Here is a 27,256-nt window from a genome sequence, read left to right on the forward strand (position 1 = left end):
CAGCACTGAAAAGGAATCCACTATTGATTTATGCATGGATCTCACATTAAGCTGAGTGAAAAAAATACAATCTCAAAAGTTAATGTGCTGTATGATTTGTTTTTATAACATTCTCAAAATTATGGAGATGGAAAACAAATTAGTGGTTTTCGGTGATTAGGGGTTGGGGGATGAGGGGATTAAGTGTGATTCTAAAGGGATAGCATGAGGGAGATCTTTGTGGTGACAGAATAGTTTTATATCTTGATTGTGGTTGTAGTCAGATAAATCTACATATGTGATAAAATGGCAGAGAACTATATACATATATTGATCCAATTTCAGTTTCCTGGGTTTGATGTACTGTAGTTCAATAAGATGTAAATATTGGGGGAAACTGGGTGAAGAGAATCTGGGACCTCAGTAATAACTTTGGAACTTCCTGTAAACCTGTAATTATTTTAAAATAAAATGTGTAAATAAGACACATTTGAAAGCAGATACATGAGTATAGAAGTTTCCTCACAAATATTCATAAACTATGCTATTTTGAATCTATAATTTGAATGTAGAACAGGAAATGGAAAAAATAATACAAAGTTGTAAAAAGAATTATCAGTAAGAAAAATATTAGATCAATTTTGATATTAAAATTTATTTAAATGTATCCACATGAATAAGTGGTTTATGTTACTTATGCCTTTTAAATTAATATATATTCTGTTTTCTTAAGTAAGGTATAAGCTAGTTATTTTGTAGATTGAGTTACTGGATTTAAAATTGTCAACACAAGATGGCACTAACTAAAAGTAAGAAAAAACTTGCTTTTTAAAAAAATTGTCAGCTTTACTGCGTATGATTAAAACAAAATTGAACAAGCCATTTATCAAGTGAATCATTGTTTAACTGTGCAGTTAATGAAGTCTCAAGTTTACATGAAAGCTGAATTGTGTTCAGCTTCAATAATTTAGTTTTAATAACTGGTTCTGTCTTCACTAATTGAAACATTTAAGCTTTACTGCACTTTCTAATCATGACTTAAATTTTCAAAGAGGCACACAGGAAAAGAGATAGCGAAATCAGGTTAGAAATAATTGCTAATAGTAAAATGTTAACATTTTCTGTGATTTACAGTTTTCCAAACTAACAAATAGCTTTGAAAAACTGAGATTACATCAGATGAAACAAAACAAAGTTCCACGAAAAGAATTACCACACTTTAAAGAAGAATTACCCTTTGAACTGAGCAATTTGAACCAGAAATTAGAGGTGAGATATATTATCTTAGATTCTTTATGTGTATTAAAGATTGATTCCTGTTGTTGTGGGCTATTTGTCTGTAGTGTCCACAATGGTGTCTTCAGTTGTGGTAATAAACACTATTACAAACTAACTTCTCATTGAATATATTTTCTTAGTGCACCTTCCCTTCAGGCACTTAGTGAATTAAAACATCACTTTGATGTATACATCTTTACTATATAACAGCATTTTGGGAGAGAAAAAAAAGCCAAAAAGTCAAATGAAACTGCAGCTGTTGAGTAAAATTGAAGGACACCCATGGGGTCAGTTAAAGTGAATATCTAATAAATCTTTTAATGGCCATTTAGCTGTTAGGTACTTAAATCCCAATGAAGCCTCATCACAGTTTTTAAAACAGGGCTTGAAGTTTCATGGTTTTTTTCCTTAAAGACAGAGTGTCACTCCAATTCAATTGCCCGATAGCACTCAGAATTTCTAAAATTTTGGTCTCTCAAAAAAATTCACTATGTCCTCATAACTGTATATATCTACTATGTACCCATAAAAATTAAAAACAAAAAACTTTAAAAATTCACTATGTCATTGATGCACTTACTCTTATCTTCTTCGTTTCCCAACCTTGGAAAAAACAAACCAGCTATTTTTCTTCCCTGTGTTCTTGAGCATTCCTCCTACAAGTCATGGAACAGCAGAAAGATTACACTATAAATTCCTATCATCTACTTTTACCTGGATTCCGAGTACTGCTCAATTGTTATTTTTTTAATTGACTTCAAGTTGACCCTTACGTTATCCCACTTAATTTCTTCCATTTTTTCTCAAGCCGTAAACCCCAGCATCCCTCCCCTTGCCAGCACTTTTTCATCTTATTCTTTAATTAACAAGTCCTTCTACTTTAAAATATCTTAAAGAGAATTAAATCCGGGATCACAGCCCTAAAATCGGCTTATTATAAGAACTTTGTAGGAAGTCCTAAATTTTAATCTTTAAAAGTCCAGCACATTTTAAATGCTTCTGAATAATACATAGTTTTTTTTAAAAACAAACTTACCATCACTAAGTAAGTTGGCCCTCCAGGAAAATGCACTGTGTTGTACTCCCAGGCTCTTACAGTGGTATAACCAGTAGGGCTTCAGAAATATCCTGATCTCATGGAAGATGCTGATAGATGTGCACTGTAATATACATGTGCTTTCACTGAAAATGAAGACATTGAGTCATTAATTATCCATTTGACTGACTTTTCATGGGCTTTTGTGGCAGAACTACATTAATAAAAATTGTTCAGACAAAAAAAAACCCCTTAAGTTATTAACAGATACCTTGTGTATGCACATTTTACATTTAGGAAACTAAATATTTACATTATATATATGTAATGAAATTACAGTGGAAATTAGTAGCAAAATGTTTTGCTATGTTTGTACTTACACAAAAGTTTTTAAGGACTCTATGCAGATATACAGTTTAACTTGAAATAATTATAAAAACACTTCATGTACCTGTTTTTACTTATAGCCATCTGATAAATTAATGTGTAAGAGATAGGCTCGTCCAGTTTTAGTCTGCAGGTAAACCTGTTTTTCCTTTGAGGCATTTAATAGCAGTATAGTAATAGCAGTGCACTACATGTAGTAGTTGAAGAACATGATCACTGATAACTGAAAACAGGCCTTACCTGACTCATGTGTTTGCCCTGTGACCTATAGGCAAGTTGTTTGCCTCACCAAGATTCCATGTTGTCATCAGTAAATGGGGTTTAAAATACCTTATGTGTAATGTTGTTGTTATGGTGAAAAAACTTTAGATGCACACTGAAGCATTTAGGGATGAAAACACATGAGGTCTAGAAGTTGCCTTAAAATATACCAACAAAAAAAGGGTGGAGAGATAGGAGAAGTAAAGATGGACTAAGTTGATGGTAGTTACTCTGGGTGAAGGGTACATGGAGGTTTGTTTTACTCTCTATGTATGAAAATCTTCATAATAAAAAGTTAAAACTGTTTTACAGGTAAAGGTCTCCAACATATAGTAATCACTAAAGATCATCTCTAATATTTATTAGAGGGCTTTTTAAAACATCTAATACAGCTATCAAGAGAAACTAATTTTAATGACCCTGATCCACTCTCAAACTTAAAGATCCAGAAAAACTTTTCCAGCCATGAATAACTTACTATTGGAGGTCCAGGCAAGTCTACAGACCCTCTGAAGCCTACTGTGACAACTCCTGTCTCTATAAAAACCCTTATGAAGCTCTCTAGGTCCCTGCGTGGTTCCACACTATTGCATATATTGCACTGACTTGCTAGTTGTGAAACCAGTACATCTGACAATAAGGAAGCCAGGATTGTCATAAGCACCTGCTGATGTTTGTGACACACATTTCTAGCTATTCTTGGCCTCACTTCTACCTGTTGTAGTATTTATAAGAAGTTGAGGTTAATGCTTCTGCCTCTAAAACATCCTGGGGAATATTTACTTTCAAGATTATTTGAGGTTAATGGGTAAGAAATACTAAATATTTGTATTATCTAAAACATATGAACAGCTTAAGTCAACCTTACAAAATTTGACTTCTAAATCCAAAGATTCCCTTTTAAATTAAAAGTAAACAGAAATTTTTAAAATCTAGATTGCATTAATTTGATATGTTAGCTATTTTCTACTAGAGCCTAGTTTTATAAATTTGTCATTATTGCTGAAGACCATGTTTTTATGTACCTAATTTTTGTATGTTGAATGTCAGAATCAAAGTCAATAACTTTAAATGGACTATCTCCATTTATCATAGTAAATATAGTCTGTTTATCATGGGCTATTGTTATATATGGAGGGTCTTTCCATACTTCATCAACCTTAATACTATCACTTAATATCAGGTCACCCACCTTTCATTACCGTAAAAACTTCCTAATTTAGAGCCTTCCTTCACTGATTGTTTAGGTACTTATGGATTTTAAAAACTAAAATTTCCTTAAATGTACTTTAAAATTATTTCTGTATAGAAAATATGGAATGCCATGTTCTTCTCATTTTAACAAAATAAAGCTTTCATTCTCTAAATTAGCATTTGTTTTCCAGCATTGCCAATCCAGTCATTTCAGCCATCTTCAAAACAATAGTAACCACTCTGACTATAATGAACTGTTCCGATTTGATATATTATGGGAAATAGCCAAGATAATCTTAATATCATCTGCGTGGCTTTTATGTGTCAGCATTATTGTACTTAACATACTGACATAATTGTAAAATTATTTGTTTGTGTGTACATTTCTCTATTAGATATTCCTTGATGTTTTTCTTTCAAAAAATTTTTTAAAATTATGAAATAGTTCCAGATTTTCTTCTTTCCACAGAACCTGGTGGACATTAACTGCTCAATAAATATTAATGAATTGAGGGTTGAAAACATCACTACATCTTGCTGTGTTTCTATATGCAATGATATATAGTCATTGATTTAATAGCTATGGAGTTTGTTTTCAACCATGTTGTTTTCTTTACAAAATTTTTTGAGAAGGTTTAATTTCTAGGAAATGCTAATACTGTACCATGTTTTTGTTTGTACATTCATGTTGTGTAAATGGCACCTGGTACTTTGTCAGGCACTGTGAATGTTACAAAAGTAATAAACAGCCGTTACCCTCAAGTTGTTTAAAGACTAGACAGAAAGATAGGATATAGTCAGCCCTAGGCAAAATGGAGAAGCAGCAATGTCTTCTTTGGCATCCCCAGAGCTATATCCTTTGCTTATGTTATTAAGATGTGAACAGATAATCATGCTGTATAATTGCACTACTTGAGCAAAAACTTAAAGAACTGATCCTGCTTTATCAATCTTCTTCTACCATTTCTTTCCCAGGTATACCAGTTGGTACTGCCTAAATGAGGCCTGGCCATGGCCACAAGAGGCAAAGTCACTGTCTTAGTTAGTTCAGGCTGCTATAACTAAATACCATAAACTGGGTGGCTTAAACAACAGACATTTATTTTTCACAGTTCTGGAGGTTGGTAGTCCAAAATCAGAGTGCCTGTGTATTAATCCATTCTCACACAGCTATAATGAACTACCTAAGACTGGGTAATTTATGAAGAAAAACGGTTTAATTGACTCACAGTTCCACAGGCTGTACAGGAGGCATGGTTGGGGAGGCCTTGGGAAACTTATAATCATGGTGGAAGGCAAAGGGGAAGCAAGGCATGTCTTAATGTGGCCAGGAGGAGAGAGAGGGAGAGAGAAAAGCAGGAAGTGCTACACACTTACACAGCCAGATCTCATGAGAACTCTGTCAAGAGACAGCACTAGGGGGATGGTACTAAACTACTAGAAACCACCAGGCCAGGCACAGTGGCTCACGCCTGTAGTCCCAGCACTTTGGGAGGCTGAAGCAGGCGGATCACGAGGTCAGGAGTTTGAGACCAGCCTGACCAACATGGTGAAATGCTGTTTCTACTAAAAATTACAAAAAATTATCCGGGCGTGGTGGCATGTGACTGTAATCCCAGCTACTCAGGAGGCTGAGGCAGGAGAATCGCTTGAACCTGGGAGGTAGAGGTTGCAGTGAGCCGAGATCGTGCCACTGCACTCCAGCATGGGCGACAGAACAAGACTCCATCTCAAAACAAAAAAAAAAAAAGAAAAAGAAACTACCCCCATGCCCGCCAGGCCCCTGCTAACACACACACACACTCGGGATCGCAGTTCAATGTGAGATTTGGATGGAGGAGACACAGAGCCAAACCATATCACCCAGCATAATCAGATTCTGGTAAGGGCCCTTCTCCTGGTTCGCAGACAGCTGTCTGCTCTTTGTATCCTCAGATGGCAGGGAGAAAGAAAGAGAGAGGAAACAAAATCTCTCATAGCTCTTCTTACAAGGGCACTCATCCTGTTCATAAGAGCTTCACTCTCATGACTTAATTACCTCCCAAAGGCCCCACTTCATAATGCCGTCACATTGGGGTTTAGGCTTGACGTATGCATTTGTTGCGGGGGACACATTCAGTCCTTAACAGTCACTAAATAAGTCCAAGCCCCACCCTCTAAAAAAAACAAGAGAACAAATTTGGCAACTGAATGAATGAAGGAAAAAATATTTCGTGTCAACAAATAGAAAGTACTGGCTACTGCAAAAAAAAAAAAAAAAAAAAAAAAAAGTTGTTTGAAATTCCCTTATTAGTAATAAGTATTTGTTATAAGAGAGACTTTTTATATTTTTAACAATAAGTGACAAATTCTGTATTTTCCTAGCAAAAATTAGAGATGGTAAAAAAATCCAACATGAATGATTTGACACCTTTTTTTTTGTTTGTTTTCCCTAATAGGTAAAGAATGGATTTACTTTTTTTTTTTCTCAGAATGAAGATGTACAAATGAAAGAAGCCCTATTCGTTGTACTTTAAAATGAATAATATTTTTCAATATGTTTGTCTCCCCACTTTTTAAAAGGAATTTAGAGCGAAGTCAAGAGAATGGGACAAGCAAGAGATACTATATCAGACTCATCTGATTTCTTTAGATGCTCAACAAAAATTATTATCTGAGAAGTGTAATCAGTTTCAGGTAAGTTATCTAATACTATTCTCTAAATCAAAAGTAGAAGTTAAATATTGGTATCTTTACCATTCAGCATATAATCTATTTACAAATAGAAATGCCAACTAAGAAAAAAATCACCAGAGTAGGTCCAAAGGTGGGTACGGTCATAAGTGCATAGAATATCTGTTAATGGTGAATTTAGTCTACATGTCTCAAAGGATGGAGCTATTTAAAAATCCATTGTTATTGTGTCATTAAATACCATATGTTTTTGTATGCCTACAGGCAAGGCACTCAGAGAGTTTAAGATTGCTTGCTTTACTTCGTATTTCCTTGGCTACTTATAAGACGGAGCATCTCCTCATATACTTTTTAGCCTTTCTCAGGTCTTTCTGTGAATTGCCTATTCATAAACTTTGCCCATTTTTCTTTTGTGTTGTTTGCCTTTTCTTATTGAAGTGTAGAAGTGTTTGTACATTAGGAATTATTAACTCTGTTACATGCACTGACAACTGTTCCCCTACAATCAAATTGTTTGTATTTATTTTTGGTTATAGACTTTTTCAACCATTGTATAATTGAATTCATAATTTTCTTTTTACACCTTCTAGATTTTTTTTTCTTGCTTGATATGGCTTGTAGACCACTAACCTCCTTCTCTACTCTACATCTTTGCTCTGAGGTTATACAAATATATTTTCTCTTTATGCCATCTGAAATTGAAATTTTAAAACAAATATAAGACTGAATTACAAAGACCCAACTTTCATTATCTAGTAACATATTTAAAGATATTCCTACTAATTATTTTCTATCATTCTTGAACTTCATGTAAGCTTAAATATGACATTCTTCATTTGAGTTACACAGTTTTTATGTTTTTCAGAAACAGGCACAAAGTTACCAAACTCAACTAAATGGTAAAAAACAGTGCTTAGAAGACAGCAGCTCTGAAATTCCTCGTTTGATATGTGACCCAGATCCCAATTGTGAAATCGGTGAAAGAGATGAGTTCATTATTGAAAAACTAAAATCAGCTGTAAGTGAGATAGCACTAAGCAGGAATAAATTACAAGATGAAAATCAGAAGCTCTTGCAAGAACTGAAAATGTACCAAAGACAGTGCCAGGTGAAGATTAATTTTTTGTTTTTCAACTAATATTGTCCATGACTTGTGTAAATCGTAACTCAACAGATATAGGGATTAGAATGGTAGTTTTCTATTATTAATATATGTGAAGATTCTGTTAATATTTCCTCTTAGTAATTTGCACTTGATGCGTAGATTCAATAATCCCATAAGTATGTTACCACACTTAGAGTGCACTTTAGTTCAGCAGTGGCGTAATAATAATGTATTACAAGTGCAATGTAACAGTGGTCACTTACAAACCTCTATGCCTTTAGCCATGTACTACCCTCTTCCCGCACTATTTTCTGTTACCCTGTGTCTCTTTGACTCAGAAGAATCCTTGGTTAAAGATACAGGAAATCATGAAGGGTTCAACAATCTAGTAACCTCAGTGAGAGCTATGGAGGTGACTCCAGTGATTTATCACTGGTAATGTTATCATAATCATTTATCAAACAGTAACCTAGAATTTATTTTTAGGTAACTTTCACATTGACAAATATGATTGATGATTTAACAAGCATTAATTTTTTTCTCAACTCAGTAATGTTTTCTTCTTTTTGTCTATTTCTTGCAATCATTAGGAAGGTTATACAGCACTCATCAAAATTACCCATTTCTTTACAGAATATATATTTCTTATTCATTAGTACTTGAGACATTCTTTTATCTCCCATTTTAGGTTTTTTCTCCCACCTCCAAATATTCAGCCTCTTTCTACCACTTCCTACATGACAGTTGGCCCATATCTTTTCCCCACTCTATTCCCTGCTCTACCTAACATACGTGACTGAGGTAAGGTCACTGCCTGAGAACTTCCATTTCATCTCCTTGAGATATACCACCCCAAGATCTGTTGCCACTTAAACTCCCAGGGTCATTTCTTAGTCTTGGGCCAACTCCTCATTCCCCCACCTTGCCACATTATATTTGAGATTATATAGGGAGTTAGTCCTTTAACTTCTTTCTCTGCCAGCATCTACTGTTCTATGTTCCTCTTTCCCTATGTTTGGTAAGGGACAGAATTCAAGGCTCCCAGTCTCCCCCATTCAGAGGTGGTTATAAGACATACATATACCCCACCTCAAACTCCAGCTTTAAGGAGGGAGGTCTTATTCTAATACAAGTTAGGATACAGATGTAAACCAGTAAAGAAAGCTGAACCACAAATACTAAACGCAGAGGAAGCCAGAAATTGTCTCAAAATAGCAAAGGCATTGATGGTGTTTTCTCTGGCTTCATTCTAATATAAATGAGGTTAGCACTCTTTCTTCTGCTCTAGAGGGTGCCTAGGGGCTTCTAAGTGCTTAGCATCAGCCCACCTCTAACTATCTGAGCTGTGTTTGCATGACTGCGGGTCATGCAGTGATGGGGTCTTTCCTTCTGAGAGGCTGCTGCCTTTTGCTTCCCTAAGTATATGACAAGTGGTCATGCCTTCTATTTAAAGGCAACCTAAACTTACATTTTGCAGCTGTCTTTGTACTGCTGGAATCTGCATCAGAATCACATTCAGTAAATAAGAAAATTGTTGTTCTTGGTACTTCCCAAGTATTCTCCTTTAGGCTTTGGGTCATCCAGTGCCAACCAAAGCATTCTCTGCTTTTTCCCTTCTTCTTTTGGCAGGGGAACAGGTGGTGGTGGTTGGTTACATGAATAAGTTCTTTATTGGTGATTTCTGAGATTTTGACACACCCATCACCTGAACGGTATACACTGTACCCAATTTGTAGTCTTTTATCCCTCACCCCCCACCACCCTTTCCCCTGAGTTCCCCAACATCATTCTTATGCCTTTGTAGCCTAATAGCTTAGCTCTTACTTATGAATGAGAACATAAGTAGGAGCAATAACCAAATGATGTTTCGTTTTCCATTCCTGAGTTACTTGACTTAAAATAATGGTCTTTAATTCCATCCAGGTTGCTGCAAATGCCATTATTTTGTTTCTTTCTGTGGCTGTGTAGTACTCATATATATATATATCACATTTTCTTTATCCACTCATTGATTGACAGGCATTTCGGCTGGTTCCGTATTTTTGCAATTGCAAATTGTGCTGCTATAAACATGTGCGAAAGTATCTTTTTCATGTAATGATTTCTTTTCCTCTGGGTAAATACCTAGTAGTAAGATTGCTGGATCAAATGGTAGATCTACTTTGAGTTCTTTAAGGAATCTCCACATTGTTTTCCATAGTGGTTGTACTAGTTTACATTCCCACCAGCAGGGTAAAAGTGTTCCCTTTTCACCACACCCATACTAACATCTATTATTTTTTTTGATTTTTTGATTATGGCCATTCTTGCAGGAGTAAGGTGGTATTGCACTGTGGTTTTGATTTGCATTTCCATGATCATTAGTGACGTTGAGAATTTTTTTCATATGTTTGTTGGCCATTTGTATACCTTCTTTTGAGAATTGTCATTCATGTCCTTAGCCCACTTTTTGATGGGATTGTTTGTTCTTTTCTTCCTGATTTGTTTGAGTTCCTTATCAATCCCGGATATTAATCCTTTGTCAGATGCATAGTTAGTGAAGATTTTCTCCCACTCTGTGGGTTATGTGTTTACTGATTACTTATTTTGCTGTGTAGAAGCTCTTTAGTTTAATTAGGTCCCATCTATTTATCTTTGTTTTTGTTGCGTTTGCTTTTGGGTTCTCGGTCACGAAGTCTTTGCCTATGCCAATGTCTAGAAGGGATTTTCCAATGTAAATCTTCTAGAATCTTTATGGTTTCAGGTCTTAGATTTAAGTCTTTGATCCATCTTGAGTTGATTTTTGTATAAGGTGAGAGATAAGAATCCAACTTCATTCTTCTCCATGTGGCTTGCCAATTATTCTACCACCATTTGTTGAACAGGGTGTTCTTTTCAGACTTTTTGTTTTTGTTTGCTTTGTCGACGATCAGTTGGCAGTAAGTATTTGGGTTTATTTCTGGGTTCTCTATTGTGTTCCATTGGTTTCTGTGCCTATTTTTATACCAGTATCATGCTGTATTGGTGACTATGGCCTTATAATATAGGGTATTTGGTAATCTGATGCCTCCAGATTTGTTCTTTTTGCTTAGTCTTGCTTTAGCTATGCAGGGTCCTTTTTTGGTTCCATATGAATTCTAAGATTTTTTTCTAATTCAGTGACGAATTGTGGTGGTATTTTTATGGGAATTTCATTGAATTTGAAGATTGATTTTGGGAGTATGGTCATTTTCACAATATTGATTCTACCCATCCATGAGCATGGGATGTGTTTCCATTTGTTTGTGTCATCTGTGATGTTTTTCAGCAGCATTTTGTAGTTTTCCTTGTAGAGGTCTTTCACCTCCTTGGGTAGGTATATTCCTAAGGATTTCTTTCTTTCTTTTTTTTTTTTTTACAGCTATTGTAAAAGAGGTTGAGTCTTTATTTGATTTTCAGCGTGGTCACTGTTGGTGTATAGCAATGCTACTGATTTGTGTACATTGATTTTGTATCCTGAAACTTTACTGAATTCATTTATCAGTTCTAGGAGCTTTTTGGATGAATCTTTAGAGTTTTCTAGACATATGATCATGTCATCAGTCAACAGACATAGTTTGACTTCCTTTTTACTGATTTGTATGCCCTTTATTTCTTTCTCTTGTCTGATTGCTCTGGCTAGGACTTTCAGTACTATGTTGAATAGAAGTGCTGAGAGTGGGCATCCTTGTCTTCTTCCAGTTCTCAGGGAGAATGCTTTCAACTTTTCCCCATTCGGTATGATGTTGGCTGTGGGTTTGTTGTAGATGGCTTTTATTACCTTAAGGTATGTCCTTTCCATGCCAATTTTGCAGAGGGTTTTAATCATAAAAGGATACTGGATTTTGTCAAATTATTTTTTAGTGTCTATTGAGATGATCGTGTGATTTTTGTTTTTAATTCTGTTTATGTGGTGTATTGTGTTTATTGACTTGCATATGTTAAACCATCCCTGCATCCCTCATATGAAACCCACTTGATCATGGTGGATTATCTTTATGATATGCTGTTGGATTCAGTTAGCTAGTATTTTGTTCAGGGTTTTTGCATCTATGTTCATCAGGGATATTGGTCTGTAGTTTTCTTTTTCTCTTATATCCTTTCCTGGTTTTGATATTGGGGTAATACTGGCTTCATAGAATGATTGAAAGGAGGATTCCCTCTTTCTCTATCTTTTAGAATAGTGTCAGTAAGATTGGTACCAATTCTTCTTTGAATGTTTGATAGAATTTAGCTGTGAATCTGTCTGGTCCTGGACTTCTTTTGTTGGCAATTTTCGTATTACTGTTCCTTTTTTTTTTTTTTTTAAGAGTGTCTTGCTCTGTTCCCCAGGCTGGAGTGCAGTGGCGCAATTTTGGCTCACTGCACCCTCTGCCTCCCAGGTTCAAGCAATTCTTCTACCTCAGCCTCCTGAGAGCTGGGATTACAGGTGCCTACCACCACACCCAGGTAATTTTTGTATTTTTTAGTGTAGGCCAGGCTGGTCTTGAACTCCTGAGCTCAAATGATCTGCCCACCTTGGCCTGCCAAAGCACTGGCATTACAGTTGTGAGCCACCACACCCGGCCTGTATTACTATTTCAATCTCCCTGCTTGCTATTGTTCTGTTCAGAGTTTCTGTTTCTTCTAGGAGTTTAATCTAGGAGGGTTTACTCTAGGAGGGTTGTATATTTCCAGGAATTTATCCATCTTTTGTAGGTTTTCTACTTTGTGCATGTAAAGGTGTTCATACTAGCTTTGAATGATCTTTTGCATTTCAGTAGTATCAGTTGGAATATCTCCTATTTCATTTCTAATTGAGCTTATTTGGATCTTCTTTCTTCTTGGTTAATCTTGCTAATGGTCTATTGATTTCATTCACCTTTTCAAAGAACCAGCTTTTTGTTTCATTATTTGTTGAATTTTTTTTTGTTTCAATTTCATTTAGTTCTGCTCTGATCTTTGTTTCTTTTTTTTTTTTATTGGGTTTGGGGTTGGTTTGTTCATGTTTCTCTGGTTCCTTGAAGTATGATCTTAGGTTGGCTATTTGAGGTCTTTCAGACTTTTTGATGTAGACATTCAATGCTATGAACTTTCCTCTTAGTACTGTTTTTGCTGTATCCCAGAGGTTTTGATAGGTTGTGTCACTAATATTGTTCAGTTCAAAGAATTTTTTAATTTCCATCTTGATTTCATTGTTGACCCAACCATCATTCAGGAGCAGGTTACTTAATTTCCATGTATTTGCATGGTTTTGAGAATTCCTTTTGGAGTTGATTTCCAATATTATCCCACTGTGGTCTGAGAGAGTACTTGCTATAATTTCAGTTTTCTTAAATATGTTGAGACTTGTTTTGTAGCCTATCATATGTTCTTTCTTGTGTAATGTTCCATGTGCTGATGAATAGAATATATATTTGCAGTTCTTGCATAGACTGTAAATATCTGTTAGCTCCATTTGTTCTAGGGTATCATTAAAGTCCATTGTTTATTGGTTGACTTTCTGTCTTGATAACCTGTCTAGTGCTGTCAGTGGAGTATTGAAGTCCCACACTATTACTGTGTTGCTGCCTATCTCATTTCTTAGGTCTAGTGGTAATTGTTTTATAAATTTGGGAGCTCCAGTGTTAGGTGCATATATATTTAGGATTGTGATATTTTCCTGTTGGGCTAGTCCTTTCATCATTATATAATGTCCCTCTTTGCCTTTTTTAACTGTTGGTGCTTTGAAGTCTATTTTATCTGATATAATAGCTGCCCCTGCTTGCTTTTGGTATCCATTTGCATGGAATATCTTTGTCTGCCCCTTTACCTTAAGTTTGTGTGAGTCCTTATGTGTCAGGTGAATCTCTTGAAGACAGCAGTTACGTGGTTGGTGAATTCTTATCCATTCTGCCATTTTGTATCTGTTAAGTGGAGCATTTAGGCCATTTATATTCAACGTTAGTATTGAGAAGTGAGGTACTATTATATTCGTCATGCTAGTTGTTGCCTGAATACTTATTTTTTCATTGTGTTATGGTTTTATAGGTCTTGTGAGATGTATATTTCAAGGAGGTTCTATATTGGTATATTTTGAGGATTTCTTTCAAGATTTAGAGCTCCTTTTAATGCTGGCTTGGTAGTGGTGAATTCTTTCAGCATTTGTTTGTCTGAAAAAGACTGTATCTTTCCTTCGTTTATGAAGCTTAGTTTCACTAGATACAAAATTCTTAGCTGATAATTGTTTCATTTAAGGAGGCTAAAGATAGGATACCAATCCCTTTTAGCTTGTAGAATTTCTGCTGAGAAATCTGCTGTTAATCTGATGGGGTTTTTTTAATAGGTTACCTGATGCTTTTGCCTCACAGCTCTTAAGATTCTTTCCTTTATCTTGACTTTAGATCACCGGAGGACTATGTGCCTAGCCAGTGATCTTTTTATGATTATTTCCCAGGTGTTCTTTGAGCTTCTTGTATTTGGACGTCTAGATCTCTAGCAAGGACAGGAAAGTTTTCCTCAATTATTCCCTCAAATATGTTTTCCAAACATTTAGATTTCTCTTCTTCCTCAGGAACACTAATATTCTTAGGTTTTGTTGCTTAACATAATCCCAAACTTCTTGGAGGCTTTGTTCATTTTTTAAATTATTTTTTGTCTTTGTCAGAGTGGGTTAATTTGAAAACCTTGTTTTCAAGCTCTGAAGTTCTTTCTTCTGCTTGTCCAATTCTATTACTGAGGCTTTCCAGTGTATTTTTGAATTTCTCTAAGTGTGTCCTTCATTTCCAGAAGTTGTGATTGTTTTTTTATTTATGCTATTTCTCTGGAGATTTTCCCATCCATGTCCTGTATCATTTTTTTTTTAATTTCTTAAAGTTGATATTCACCTTTCTCTGGTGCCTCCTTTAGTAGGTTAATAATTGACCTTCTGAATTCTTTTTCTGGCAATTCAGAGATTTCTTCTCGTTTTAGATCCATTGCTGGTGAGCTAATGTGATCTTTTGGGGCTGATGAAGAACCTTCTTTTGTCATATTACCAGAATTGTTTTTCGGGTTCCTTCTCTTTTGGGTATACTATGTCAGATGGAAGATCTGGGGCTCAAGGGCTGTTGCTCAGACTCTTTTGTCCCATGGGGTGCTCCCCTGATGTGGTGCTCTCCCACTTTCCCTAGCGATGGATTCTCTTGGCCCTCCTGGTGTGTTCCTACAATAGTTCTTGGAGCAAAAGTTCATGATGTGTGTCTCTACTGCTGTGTCTGTCCGAGTGGGAGCTGCAAGTTAGTCCTGCCTCCCATCTGCCATTTTCCCCTGCTTTGTCTCTTCTTTAAGTCTTTTAGGATTTGATCCATACAAATCAATGTTCTGCTCAGGCTTATTTTGTTCTGTTCTATTTAGTTTGCCTGAAACATATTTCACTAGTAGGCCCAGTTATAAAGTCTGGTTCTACCCTTCAGTGAGATTCACCTTCTTCACTAACATCAGTTTCTTTTAATATCCCCAAAAATAATTATATTTGGGCCTATTTACAGGATCTGAGAGCATCTTCTTTTTCGGGCTGAGAGTCAGCTTTTGTCTTTGGCTCACTTGTGGGATAGAAGTGGCTACTTTTACACCTGTATTCTTTGGGGAAAAAAAAGATCCTCTGTACCTCTCTTGGCAGTATGACTGACTCTGTCTATAATGCTTTCCTTGATGAACTCCACCTTTCTTCTCCTCAGAACTTTATTGTTTATATTTTTCCAAGAAGTAGAATGGAGAATCTTGTTAAAAGAAAAAAATGCTGCAAACAGGGCAAGAGTGTACATTGAGGAACATTATTATAACATTCCTAGCTAGGATCACCATCTCTACTCTCCCTCCAAATAAATGCCTTTAAGCCTATGCTTCTCACACTTAATCACAATGACACACTCCTGGTGGCAAGGAGAGGGAGAATGCATGCAACTTGGGAGTCAATGTGTAGCAGGAAGTAAGAAGAATCAAACCAGCTGCTGGCCAAGGTGGCCCTATCATTTACTGATATCATTTAATTAACTTACCCTTCCCACCCAAGTTCAACAGGATGTAACTTACCACACTTCTTCCTTATTCCTCAAAGATTTCTACAAACTTCTAGGGGCTTACATGCACACCTGAGAAGGCTCTGTGGGTTGCCTGGGCTAAGGAAAGTCCATGTTACCTATTTTTATTTTTCCTTATGGTATTTATATATTAATGTACTTAATAATTTATTAATGTTTCTGAATATAACTAACAAAATTAAAATCCAGCTACTCATAGAAGTCAATATAATTGTGAAGTCTTTTTACTTATACTAAAAGTTGCAAAAGAGCAGTACCCATTGCCTAATTTTTATGACTTTCATTTAAATTAGTGGCTCTATATTGGGGTAATTTTTCCTCCCACATGATATTTGGCAATGCCTGGATACATTTTTGGTTACCACAACAAGGAAAGGAGTGTGACCAGCATCTAATGAGTAGAGACCAGAGATGGTGTTAAACACCCTACAGTGCACAAGACAACCCTACAACAGAGAATCGCCCAGTCCCAAATGCCAATAGTGCTAAAATTGATCAACCCTTTTTAAAATTTTGAAATAAGTCATTTTTCTCATATTCTTCACTAGTAATTCTCTAACTTCATTTTGTGATGTTTTCCATAGCTAATAACAACTACCTGTGTGGTCTGCATTTGTGGCTCACATTATTTTTAATGGATAGCACTTGATTGAGAAATTTCATCCTGCTCTGTTGTTGTTGTTGTTGTTGTTTTGTTTTTTGGTTTGGTTTGGTTTTGCTTTTGAGACAGAGTCTGGCTCTGTCACCCAGACTGGAGTGCAGTGGCGCAATCTCGGCTCACTGCAAGCTCCGCCTCCCAGGTTCACGCCATTCTCCTGCCTCAGCCTCCCTAGTAGCTGGGACTACAGGCGCCTGCCACCACACCTGGCTATTTTTTGTATTTTTAGTAGAGACAGGGTTTCACCGTGTTAGCCAGGATGGTCTCGATCTCCTGACCTCATGATCTGCCCTCCTTAGCCTCCCAAAGTGCTGGGATTACAGGCATGAGTCACCGCGCCTGGCCAGTTAATAACAACTTTTAATGTGACTGATATCTATACTGATTTCTATGAGGAAGTTTACCAATTTTTTTTTTACAAATATTTGTTCATTTAAAAAACAATTTAATTATCCTTGGATCTAGGACCATTATTAAATTTGAACTAAGAATCTCCATTTTATATTTTACAAAAGAATCACGTGTATTAAAAATCAAACCAAATTATTCTGGACCATGTTTTATGAAAAACAAAATCTGTTGTAGAACTAATGAAACGATTTTGAAAAGAAATTTGGTTCAAAAACTTTAAGATGTCTAAAAGATTTCTACTCTCAGGAAAACACTATTTTTCATCCATTTAGGAAAAAATCCTGAATATATTGCATTAATTTAGCTTTTCCTCTGTTTCATTTCCAAATTTTACTCACGTTTCATTCTTTTCTTTAGGATAAATCTAAATGAAAATACATCAATTATTTATATATGATAGTTGATTTGAAGGTTTACAATCACCGCTCCTCTCAAACCATTAGGCAAACCTCTAACTAAACAGATGGGCTTTAAACATGTTTTACAAAATTTATATTTTACTAAATGGGAATAACTGGAGGTAACTGATACTATAACCGATATATGTATTTGGAAAGAAGTTTCTCTTCCCTTTTCACAAAACTGTCACGACAGAGTGTTCCACATCATACACATAAATGCAAAAAGACAACCATTTCCATCTGAATTACTGTCATTTCTTGTATGTAAAATTCTCTTTGTTTACAGCACACTTTAATGCCAGATGCATCTCAATTTTCACATGAATCACATCCCATTTGTCTTTCCACAACCTTGAAATGTATCAGTATACTTCTTAATTTCATTGCATATATTTATTCATTATGTTACACTCTACATGTTTTTTAAATGTGCAGTATTTTTCATGGGAAGTTAATGACAAAAATAGATGGCTCTGCATTTTTCTAATATCTATGACAGAAAAGTTAACCTTTTTTTGTTTGCTTGTTAATGTATCATTAAGGTGCTAGAGCAACATTGTCCAGTAGTAATATAATGTAAGCCACAAATATAATTTAAATTTTCCTACTAGCCGAATTAAAAGAAGTCAAGAAAAATGAGTGAAACTAACATATCATAGCAATATATTTTATTCAATCCACTATATATCCAAAATATTATCATTCTAAAATGTAATCAACATATAAAAAGTTACTGAGTTTTTTACTTTTTTTCATACTAAGTCTTCAAAATCTGGTGTGTATTTTATACTTCCAACATATCTCATATTACATGCTAAGTATTCATCTGAAGTACCTGATCTGTATTTAGATCCCATACAATTTTACAGTTTAAAAAGTTGATTTACATACTTAAGTTGTTCCAAACAAACTTGAAAATGTTCCATTACTGAGTCAAGTACCAAAGAATCATTTTCCTCAATTTTTGCACCCACATTCACAAACAATTGATTTGATTTTCATGCAGAAGCATACTAATTTTAAAACTACATCTCAGTTAAATCAATTCACTAATTCTTGTGTTAATTCGGTATTAACCTTGAATTCAAGGTCAAAAAACAATTTTAGATTTATCAGTATCAAGAAAGCCTTCAAATTTTTCTTGTACTTTTGCAAGGAATTTACATGCTGTCATTTATAAGTAAAATACTTTGTATATTCATTGACATGTCAAATCATTATTACTGATTTGTATTATGAAAAGTTTGAATTTTAACATATATGCTTGTACCTGTGTAGTTAGGTCATGAATAAGCTTTTTTCCTCTCAATGATGTCTCCAAATTTCACTCTTACAGATATTATTTTCTAATAACAGTAAACAAATATATTGTATTATTACCATATTTTACAGAGTTTCTGCTAACCCTAGCTTGTGGCAACACTATATATATATATATATTTTTTTTTTTTTTTTTTTTTTTTTATTTTTTTTGAGACGGAATCTCGCTCTGTCGCCCAGGCTGGAGTGCAGTGGCAGGATCTCAGCTCACTGCAAGCTCCACCTCCCGGGTTTACGCCATTCTCCTGCCTCAGCCTCCCGAGTAGCTGGGACTACAGGCGCCCGCCACCTCGCCCGGCTGGTTTTTTTTTTTTTTTTTTTTTGGTTTTTTTTTTAGTAGAGACGGCATTTCACCGTGTTAGCCAGGATGGTCTCCATCTCCTGACGCTGTGATCCGCCCGTCTCGGCCTCCCAAAGTGCTGGGATTACAGGCTTAAGCCACGGCGCGTGGCCGCAACACTACATTTTATAGGCCTAAGGTTAGAACTTTTTGTGGACTCCCCTTCCCCGAATGAAAGCAGATGCACTTTTCTACATACAGCTTCATATTTGATGGCTCCCTAGTGGCAAATTTGCAAACCAGGGAGCCCACGTAATGCCTTTCTCAACTGGGCAAAGTTATGGGCGACATTCACATTAACTCAGTTTGTGTTTCTGATTGGTAATCTATTGTTTTGCAGTTCTTTTATTATTGAAATGTTTAATCTTGTCTGAAAAATCTCCACTGTTCAAAACGGAGGCTTTATCCAAACAAGTCTTTATCCAAACAAGTCCATTAAATCACCAATTTCAATCTTTTTATATTTATTTCCAAGTGGTCAGGAAGTTCTGGGGCTAAAATAATGCTACTAGGCCCCTCACTGAACACAGGCCTCCTGGAAAACAGCATATATTTAAGGCTTGGTAAAAATAAATTATCTGGGAACTCATTATATCCTATACCTTCTATACAATTATTCTTCCAGGCTTTGTGAACTTCTGGATAAGAATTAATAAATAAAGCATATGTCCACATAAGAGCTTATACATTAATTTTCGTAACAGCATTATTTGTAATAGCCGAAAAGTAGAAACAACCCAAATGTCCATCAACTGATGAATAGATAAACAAAATGTGGTATATCCACATAGTGGAACATTATTCAGCCATAAGCAGGAATCAACCGCTGATACATGCTACAACATGGATGAACCTTGAAAGCATTATGCTACATTAAAGAAGCCAGTCACAAAAGGCCACATAGTGTATGATACCATTTGTATGAAACATCTAGAATAGGCAATTCCCTAGAGATATAACATAGATTAGTGGTTGCCAGGAGCTGGAGGAAGGGGAAAATGGGGAGTGACTGTTAATGAGTATGAGGTTTCCTTTGGGGATGATGAAAATGCTCTGGAATAAAGTAATGGTGATGTTCAACTTTGTGACTAAATTAAAAAGTGCTGGATTGTACACTTTAAATGGGCATATTTATGGTATGTGGATTATATTTCGATGAATATTATTAATAATTCAATAATGATTATTTTTCAATGAATATTAAGTATATCTATATATTAAGAATTATTTAACAAATGATTTTTTAAAATATAGTATTTTCTATAGCCTTTACTAGCAGAGAAGTCCCTTGCCCTAAGAACCTCCCATCCTGTCTTTACCAATACATTAGAGTTCTATTTAACTTATTTTGAGTGGAAGGAATTATTTTTTCATCCTGAGTGTACTAACTGGACTAGGAGTCAAAAGACCTGGATTTTCCTGTTCCAAAATCTGGTAGTTATGAGTTACGTAACTTTGGATCAAGTCTGGCGTTCAGTTTCCTCATCTGTAAAAATGGCAATGGATTTGATGACATAAGTCAGGCACTTTTTAAAAAACATTAACTGCCTTGTATAATTGTGTGAAAGTGACCTGATGATATTGAAAGGCTCTTCCATACCTCTCTCCTAGAGAACAGCCAAGTACTGCTGCAGAAAATCCCTCAGCAGGCCATGGTCCCCAACCTCAAATGGGCACTCAACACTGCCCAGCAATCCAGCTTTTTTCTCCAAGTAGCTAATTCTTTCATTGCCATTGTAAGTCATTTAAACTCTTCACCACTCTCAAAAATCACTCCTATACCCTGCACTTCTCCTTCTACTGTTAGTACATGATGTTACTTTTTACTTCACAGAGAAAATAGAAGCCAAGAGATAGCCAGCTCTTAATATCCCCTTAGCTAAATGCATAAACTTGTCTGCATTCCATCTTCCTTCCTTCCTGTTACAGAGAGGAGGGCCTTACTTTTGCTTTAGGTAATTCTCCCAGTGTGCTTTGAGGCTCATCCTTTCCACCTTCTTAGGAACCTGACACCACTCATTTTACCTCTACTCTCTTCTGATAGATCCTTCCCAACAACTGCTAACCTAGTTCAAGCTTCTTTTATTAACAAAATGAAACATTGAACCCAGAGGATTGCTGGTATTTCCAGTTACTGACTAAAGTATAGCTGCCATTGGGCAAAGGTTGAATCACAGTTTATAATTCATTTTGTTAGCCAGCTTTGCCATTAGGTTATTCTTGATTATTATCTTTTTACAATTTGAAAGCATTTGTATTAATTAAAATTTTATGCATTGTACTTTATTCATACTTTTATGTTACATTCTTTCAAATTCACACTCATTGTGATATTTGTGTGATGATTTGATTATTCTTTGTCTTTGCCACTAGATTGTAAGCTCACTGAGAACAGATTCTGTGTCTGTATCCCCAGAGCACATAATAAAAACTCAGTAAATATTTGTTAGAAAAAATGAATGAAGGAGGCCGGGCACGGTGGCTCATGCCTGTAATCCCAGCACTTTGGGAAGCCAAGGCCGGTGAATCACGAGGTCAGGAGTTCGAGACCAGCCTGACCAACATGATGAAACCCCATTTCTACTAAAATACAAAAATTAGCCAGGCATGGTGGCAGGAGCCTGTAATCCCAGCTACTCAGGAGGTTGAGGCAGGAGAATTGGTTGAACCTGGGAGGCAGTTGCAGTGAGCCAAGATCGCACCACTGCACTCCAGCCTGGGCAACAGAGTGAGACTCCGTCTCAAAAAAAAGAAAAGAAAAAATGAAGGAATGGAATTCTATGAGACAGAACAAGCAAAGGAGTAAATATCAGTTTGTTTAAAATTAGGCTGGTTTATAGATGTTAAATATTTTTAAATGCATTGTATATTATGATAACCAAAAATGAGCATTGAAATTTTTTGATGTTTTTATTTAGGCCATGGAAGCAGGTCTCTCAGAGGTAAAAAGTGAGTTACAGTCACGTGATGATCTCTTGAGAATTATAGAAATGGAACGATTGCAATTACACAGAGAATTATTAAAAATAGGAGAGTGCCAGAATGCTCAAGGAAATAAAAAAAGGTATAATCTTTATATTTGACAATCTGATAGAACTGTTCAAAACATGATGTTTGAATGTTTTTAAGAGTTTTATATTTGAAATGAGAATAAAAAGTCTATTTTGTATTAACATGTTTAATTAGTGGGTAATATTAAATATTAAAAATAAAATTTATGGTTATTTTATATTCAAAATTAACATCTTTACTTACCTAGAAAATTATATCATGTTCTGATTTATGGATATTTCTGTCACTCTGAGTCAGACGTGGTGGCTCCCAGCACTTTGAAGGCCGAGGTGGGAGGACCACTTGAGCCCAGGATTTCAAGACAAGTCTAGGCAACATAGTGAGACTCTGACTCTTCCAAAAACATTTTTAAATTACCTGGGCATGGGGGCACACACCTGTAGTCCCATCTGCTTGGGAGGCTAAGCTGGGAGGGTCGCTTGAGCCTGGGAGGTCAAGGGTGCAGTGAGCTGTGATCGTGCCACTGTACTCCAGCCTGGGCAACAGAGTGAGATCCTATCTCAAAAAAAAAAAAAAAAAAAAAAAAAAAAGGTACTATACAAAAATAGTATAGAACTGGTATTCAATTATGTATATACTCAGAGAAATAAGATTTATTCCATATTTTTAAATGCCTTTGTTTTGATTGCCTATACCTGATGTCAACCTTTTTACTTGTACATATTGTATTTATTTTGGCTACCACACTCGCCATCTTGTCAGTTCCATTGAGGGTTCTTCTTAAAACAAATTTTTTTCCTCGTTTAAAATCAGACAGATACTGTATATTCCATAAACACAAAGGAAATCAGACAGATATTATATATTCCATAAACACAAAAGAAATGGGACTGCTGAGGATTGTTAAATGTTTATGCTTGTGAATAGACAGTTTGTCTGCTTTAGTAGTTCACTGATGCTCTTATTCTCGTAGAACTTGAATCTTTCTCAAAATCAGAAAGCTAATGCCAGATCAATGATAGGATTCTAAAAATTGAATAGCCAAATGGTGAGGGATGCTTTATTGAAAGATTGTTATATTGTTTTAAAGGCAATAATTATTTCTTCAAAGTTGTGAGACAGTCAGAGTTGTGAGACCTGCTAGCATTTCTTTGAGGTCTGTGCTTAATAACAAATGGCAAGTTAAGATCCCTAAAATGACCTATTTGTGTGTCTCACCATGGATAGTGACAGAATGCCTATTAGCCAATCTGCATTGTCAAATGCTCTGCATACAAAACGTATATTATCATCACTGATTACTAATCAATCTGTTAGATATTTATTACATGTAGTGCTGTTCCAGTATGGTGAGTAATGTCTTCATATGAAGAAAATATATTCCTAAAAACATAAGACATTTCACAGAAGAGCACACCAGTCAACCCATGTCTAGCTCTGGCTTTGTGAAGAGCATTGTAGGTACTTCTTATGCTGCTCTTAAGACCCATGCTGAATTCCAAACAGTGCTAGCTGCCCTTCAATACACTATTTAATCTAAAATCTTTCACTTATTTATATATTTGGCCAGTAAAAACATTTTTGTTCTGACTGTTTACCATCCTCTATTTAACTTGGCATTTATTTTGGTCTCTAAACTACATCTTTCTTATCCTAGAATTCAGTTCTAGAATTCTGAGATTTGATGAAAAGGTATAAGTTTAACTTTTCACAGCTTCCATTGTATTTTAGAATTCTCAGCCTTCATCTTTTCCACTAAGAGTCTAATTTTTTTAGTTTGTCCTCATATGAATGCTGTTCTATCAGCTTTGTTGTTTTGGTTTATTTTATTTAGACTGTTGCTTCTTTGTAGTTGTATCAAAGTGAAGCACCCCAGACTACTGATAATAGATGCATAGTAGTTTTATAAAAGTAGCATGGTAATGTTCTTATTCATTTTCAGAAACTTTCTAAATAATGCTAAGATTTTGTTAGCTTTATCCATTTTTTTTTTTTTTTAGTTGTAGAAGCACCCTGGGTTGATATGTTCTGAGAGTTATTAAACTAATTTCATACTCTTGTTCTACATGACAAATAATAGTTCCCTTATATGTGTACATTAGCATTTTATATTATCATGATTACAGTTTTCTTCTATGCACTCATCCACATCGGAGTTTGACATTGGTTTCATTTAATTACTGAACTTTGCAAGATCACCATGAGGATTTTAGCATTCAATTCAGCATTCTACTTCCTGAAATTGCTTAGGAAGAATTGAAAAATAGGGAATTTTTTCACTCATTTCAAATTATAGGAAATAATGAAAACTTAAGACTGATCCTGAAATAATATTTTAGGAGAATATTGGATAAAATGGAAAATGCTCACAATATATTACTAAGTGGGAAACAAAAGACTGAAAAATAATGTGTATAGTATATTCCAATTGTATGGGAAGTATATATATCTTTATATGCATAGGGAAAAATATATTTACCACACATAAAAATGCTAAAGATGGTTTTTCCTGAATGTTAACATTACAGCAGTATATTATACTCTGATATCCTTTGTTATCCACAGTTAAGATATATATTTGACAATCACCAAAAAAGCAATCTAGTCTAGATACATGTAGCTCAGGGATATCACTACCAACTTATACCTTTTATAATAGATCCTCTATTTAATCTTTAAATTAGTAATTTCTTTATCATTACTCAGATTTGGGGTTTTTATTTGTGTGGTTGAAGTTTCTGAAGGTGTAGAATCTTCTCACAAGTTCTCTGAAAACCTAAAATTGTACTCACAAGTGGATACGTTCCTCAAAACAACAGACTCCTCCAGAATAGTCAAGCCTGACTTCCAGTAGAAAGCATGCTGCTTCCCCCACCTGATTATCTTTGCTTTTGTGTTTTTGTGATTTTTATTTCACTGGTTTGTCTCATATGAAAGTGAACATTATCCACTTAGACATCTTCAAACCTCCTGTGGGTATTATACTATTTATACTAGTTTCTGCTTTTCCCCTCTAGTATTAATATGTGGTTGCAATTCCACTTTATAAATTGAGCAGCCAAAGAGTAGATGTATTTGAGTACTCTCTGGTTAGACTGTCAGAGTTAATGATATTTTATCTCTTTTATAGAACAGTTGCTCCCCTTAGACTTCTCATGACATAGTTCCTTTCCATAATACATTAGCAAGTTGGGTGTATTTCCTTTTTTCAAATGGGTTACCAATCTATTTTATTATAGGAAACAGTTTTTTCTTTTTATCCCAAAATCTTATCTACATATGCAATCCCAGTATTCTGCCAATTTTTAATGTATAATTGAAATTCCTTATTAATTGCTTCCTTTCTTCCATTAAAACCATTTGCACTTACAAGATGTAAATACTTATGGGATCTGAATGTATTAGAACTTGCAATTTCTGTAACTAAAAATGTTTCCAACAAAGTAATGATCTATCTCTGCAGCCTGTAATGGTCTAAATTAACAATATAATCGTAACAATTTATCACGTTAAGCTTAATTTTAATCATTACTTTATGTTTAATTTGTAGACTTGAATCATCTCATTTGCCTTCTATTAAAGAACCAGAAAGGAAAAGAAAAGAGCTGTTTTCAGTGATGCAAGATCAACCAAATCATGAAAAAGAATTGAACAAGGTATGAAGAATAATGAGCTCAATTTTTCCAGGTAGATGTGAACTCTTTACATACAAAGGGAGTTTAAAAAAATCTTTCTTCTCACTCTGTTTGTTTTCCTTCTGTATTTTTTTGTAAGGTGATAATCTACCAAGCTGCTAATTCTGACATTTTTCTGTGTGAGACTACAAAAAACACAAAACTTAAGTTATCATTCTGCAACTAGGAGACTTCCCACGAAACGTTGAGGGTAGAGGGCCAGAGGCTCCATGATAGGTGGCTTACAGCAAGAAAGTTGAGAGCACAGACTCTGGTGCTCAACCATACACATAAGCTTGCAGAAGTTTCCTGTGCAAGATACTGAGGAGCCTCATTTCTAAGATGGAAATAATTGGTACCTACCTCATAAGTTTGTGATGAGGATTAAATGAGTTAATAATAACTGCTACTTAAATAGCAGTTATCATGTGCCAGGAACTGTTGTAAGGACTTAAGAAATCCTACTTCATTTATTCCTCACAACCATCTAATACAGTAGGTCCTAATATTACCCTCTTTTTACATTTGAGGAAACTAAGGCACCGAGAAAAAGTAACTTCCTTCAAAATTACACAGCTATTAAGTGGCAGAGGCCATATTTGAATCTAGGCAATCTGGCTCCAGTATCCACCCTCTTACCCTAAGTTAAAATCCATGAGATAATGCACTTAAAGTGCTTAAAATAGGATCTAGCTCAGAGGAAGCATCTAGTAAATATTGGCTCAATAGTTTTTTATTGCACCCACATTTTTCCACTGAGCACCTAACATGTGCCAGGAACTCTCCTGGAGCTAGAAATACAAGGATGAGTAAGTCGTGGGCACTGTCCTTAAATAGCTTGTAGTTCTTTACTCTCCTACAAAGGGTATTATTCTCTCCTCCCTCTAGTACAATCTGGTAATGGCCTTCTTTCTATGAATTTATCATAGCTACTCTCCACCTCTCTGGTCTTTAGGTTTGAGGATCAGGCAGAATATTTAATGCTATAAAATCTAAACAATTAAAAGTTAAATAAACCTGGGTGTGGCTTTGAATTATCAATTAGTGCAGTGCATAGTGCTTGACACACAGTAAATGAAAATAAATACTTAGAGAATGAGTTAGTTAATATTAAGGTTAAATTTTCTCATAAATATATAGGGTCATAAATTCAGTTGTTTGTACAAATTTAACAAACATTTATTGAGTATCTAGGAGAACTATAGCTATTCTGCTAATTTCTATAGGAAATACAATAATATGAAAGACAGGTACTGTCTGCCCAAGAGTTGACTGTCAGAGAACTAATAGAGGTTAAGTAGAGAAAAGGTGTTATGAATCAATGATCATTTTTCATACATTTTGAACACTTTAATGCCATATAATCTTACAAAATTTATTTTACTGACTTGAAAATGTAACTTTAAAAAACTCTTTTTCACTGGTGTCCCCAGTAAATGATAAAAGATTGGTTAAAGCCACCTATAGTTACATGATTCTTAACCTCGTAGA

At 35.2% G+C, this 27,256-nt stretch overlaps 1 protein-coding gene across 1 annotated transcript in view; it reads left to right on the forward strand.

Annotated features, from left to right (window-relative positions):
- DEUP1 (deuterosome assembly protein 1) overlaps positions 1 to 27,256 on the forward strand; it is a 98,523-nt gene that overhangs the window by 35,832 nt on the left and 35,435 nt on the right. The window contains exons 5-9 of the mRNA XM_025357394.1: positions 1,114 to 1,248; positions 6,698 to 6,811; positions 7,674 to 7,916; positions 21,998 to 22,143; positions 25,642 to 25,747. Of these exons, the coding sequence (XP_025213179.1) occupies positions 1,114 to 1,248; positions 6,698 to 6,811; positions 7,674 to 7,916; positions 21,998 to 22,143; positions 25,642 to 25,747 (744 nt within the window). The remainder of the gene's footprint in view (positions 1 to 1,113; positions 1,249 to 6,697; positions 6,812 to 7,673; positions 7,917 to 21,997; positions 22,144 to 25,641; positions 25,748 to 27,256) is intronic.

This window comes from Theropithecus gelada, chromosome 14 (genome assembly GCF_003255815.1).
Source record: "Theropithecus gelada isolate Dixy chromosome 14, Tgel_1.0, whole genome shotgun sequence".
Lineage (NCBI taxonomy): Eukaryota > Metazoa > Chordata > Mammalia > Primates > Cercopithecidae > Theropithecus > Theropithecus gelada.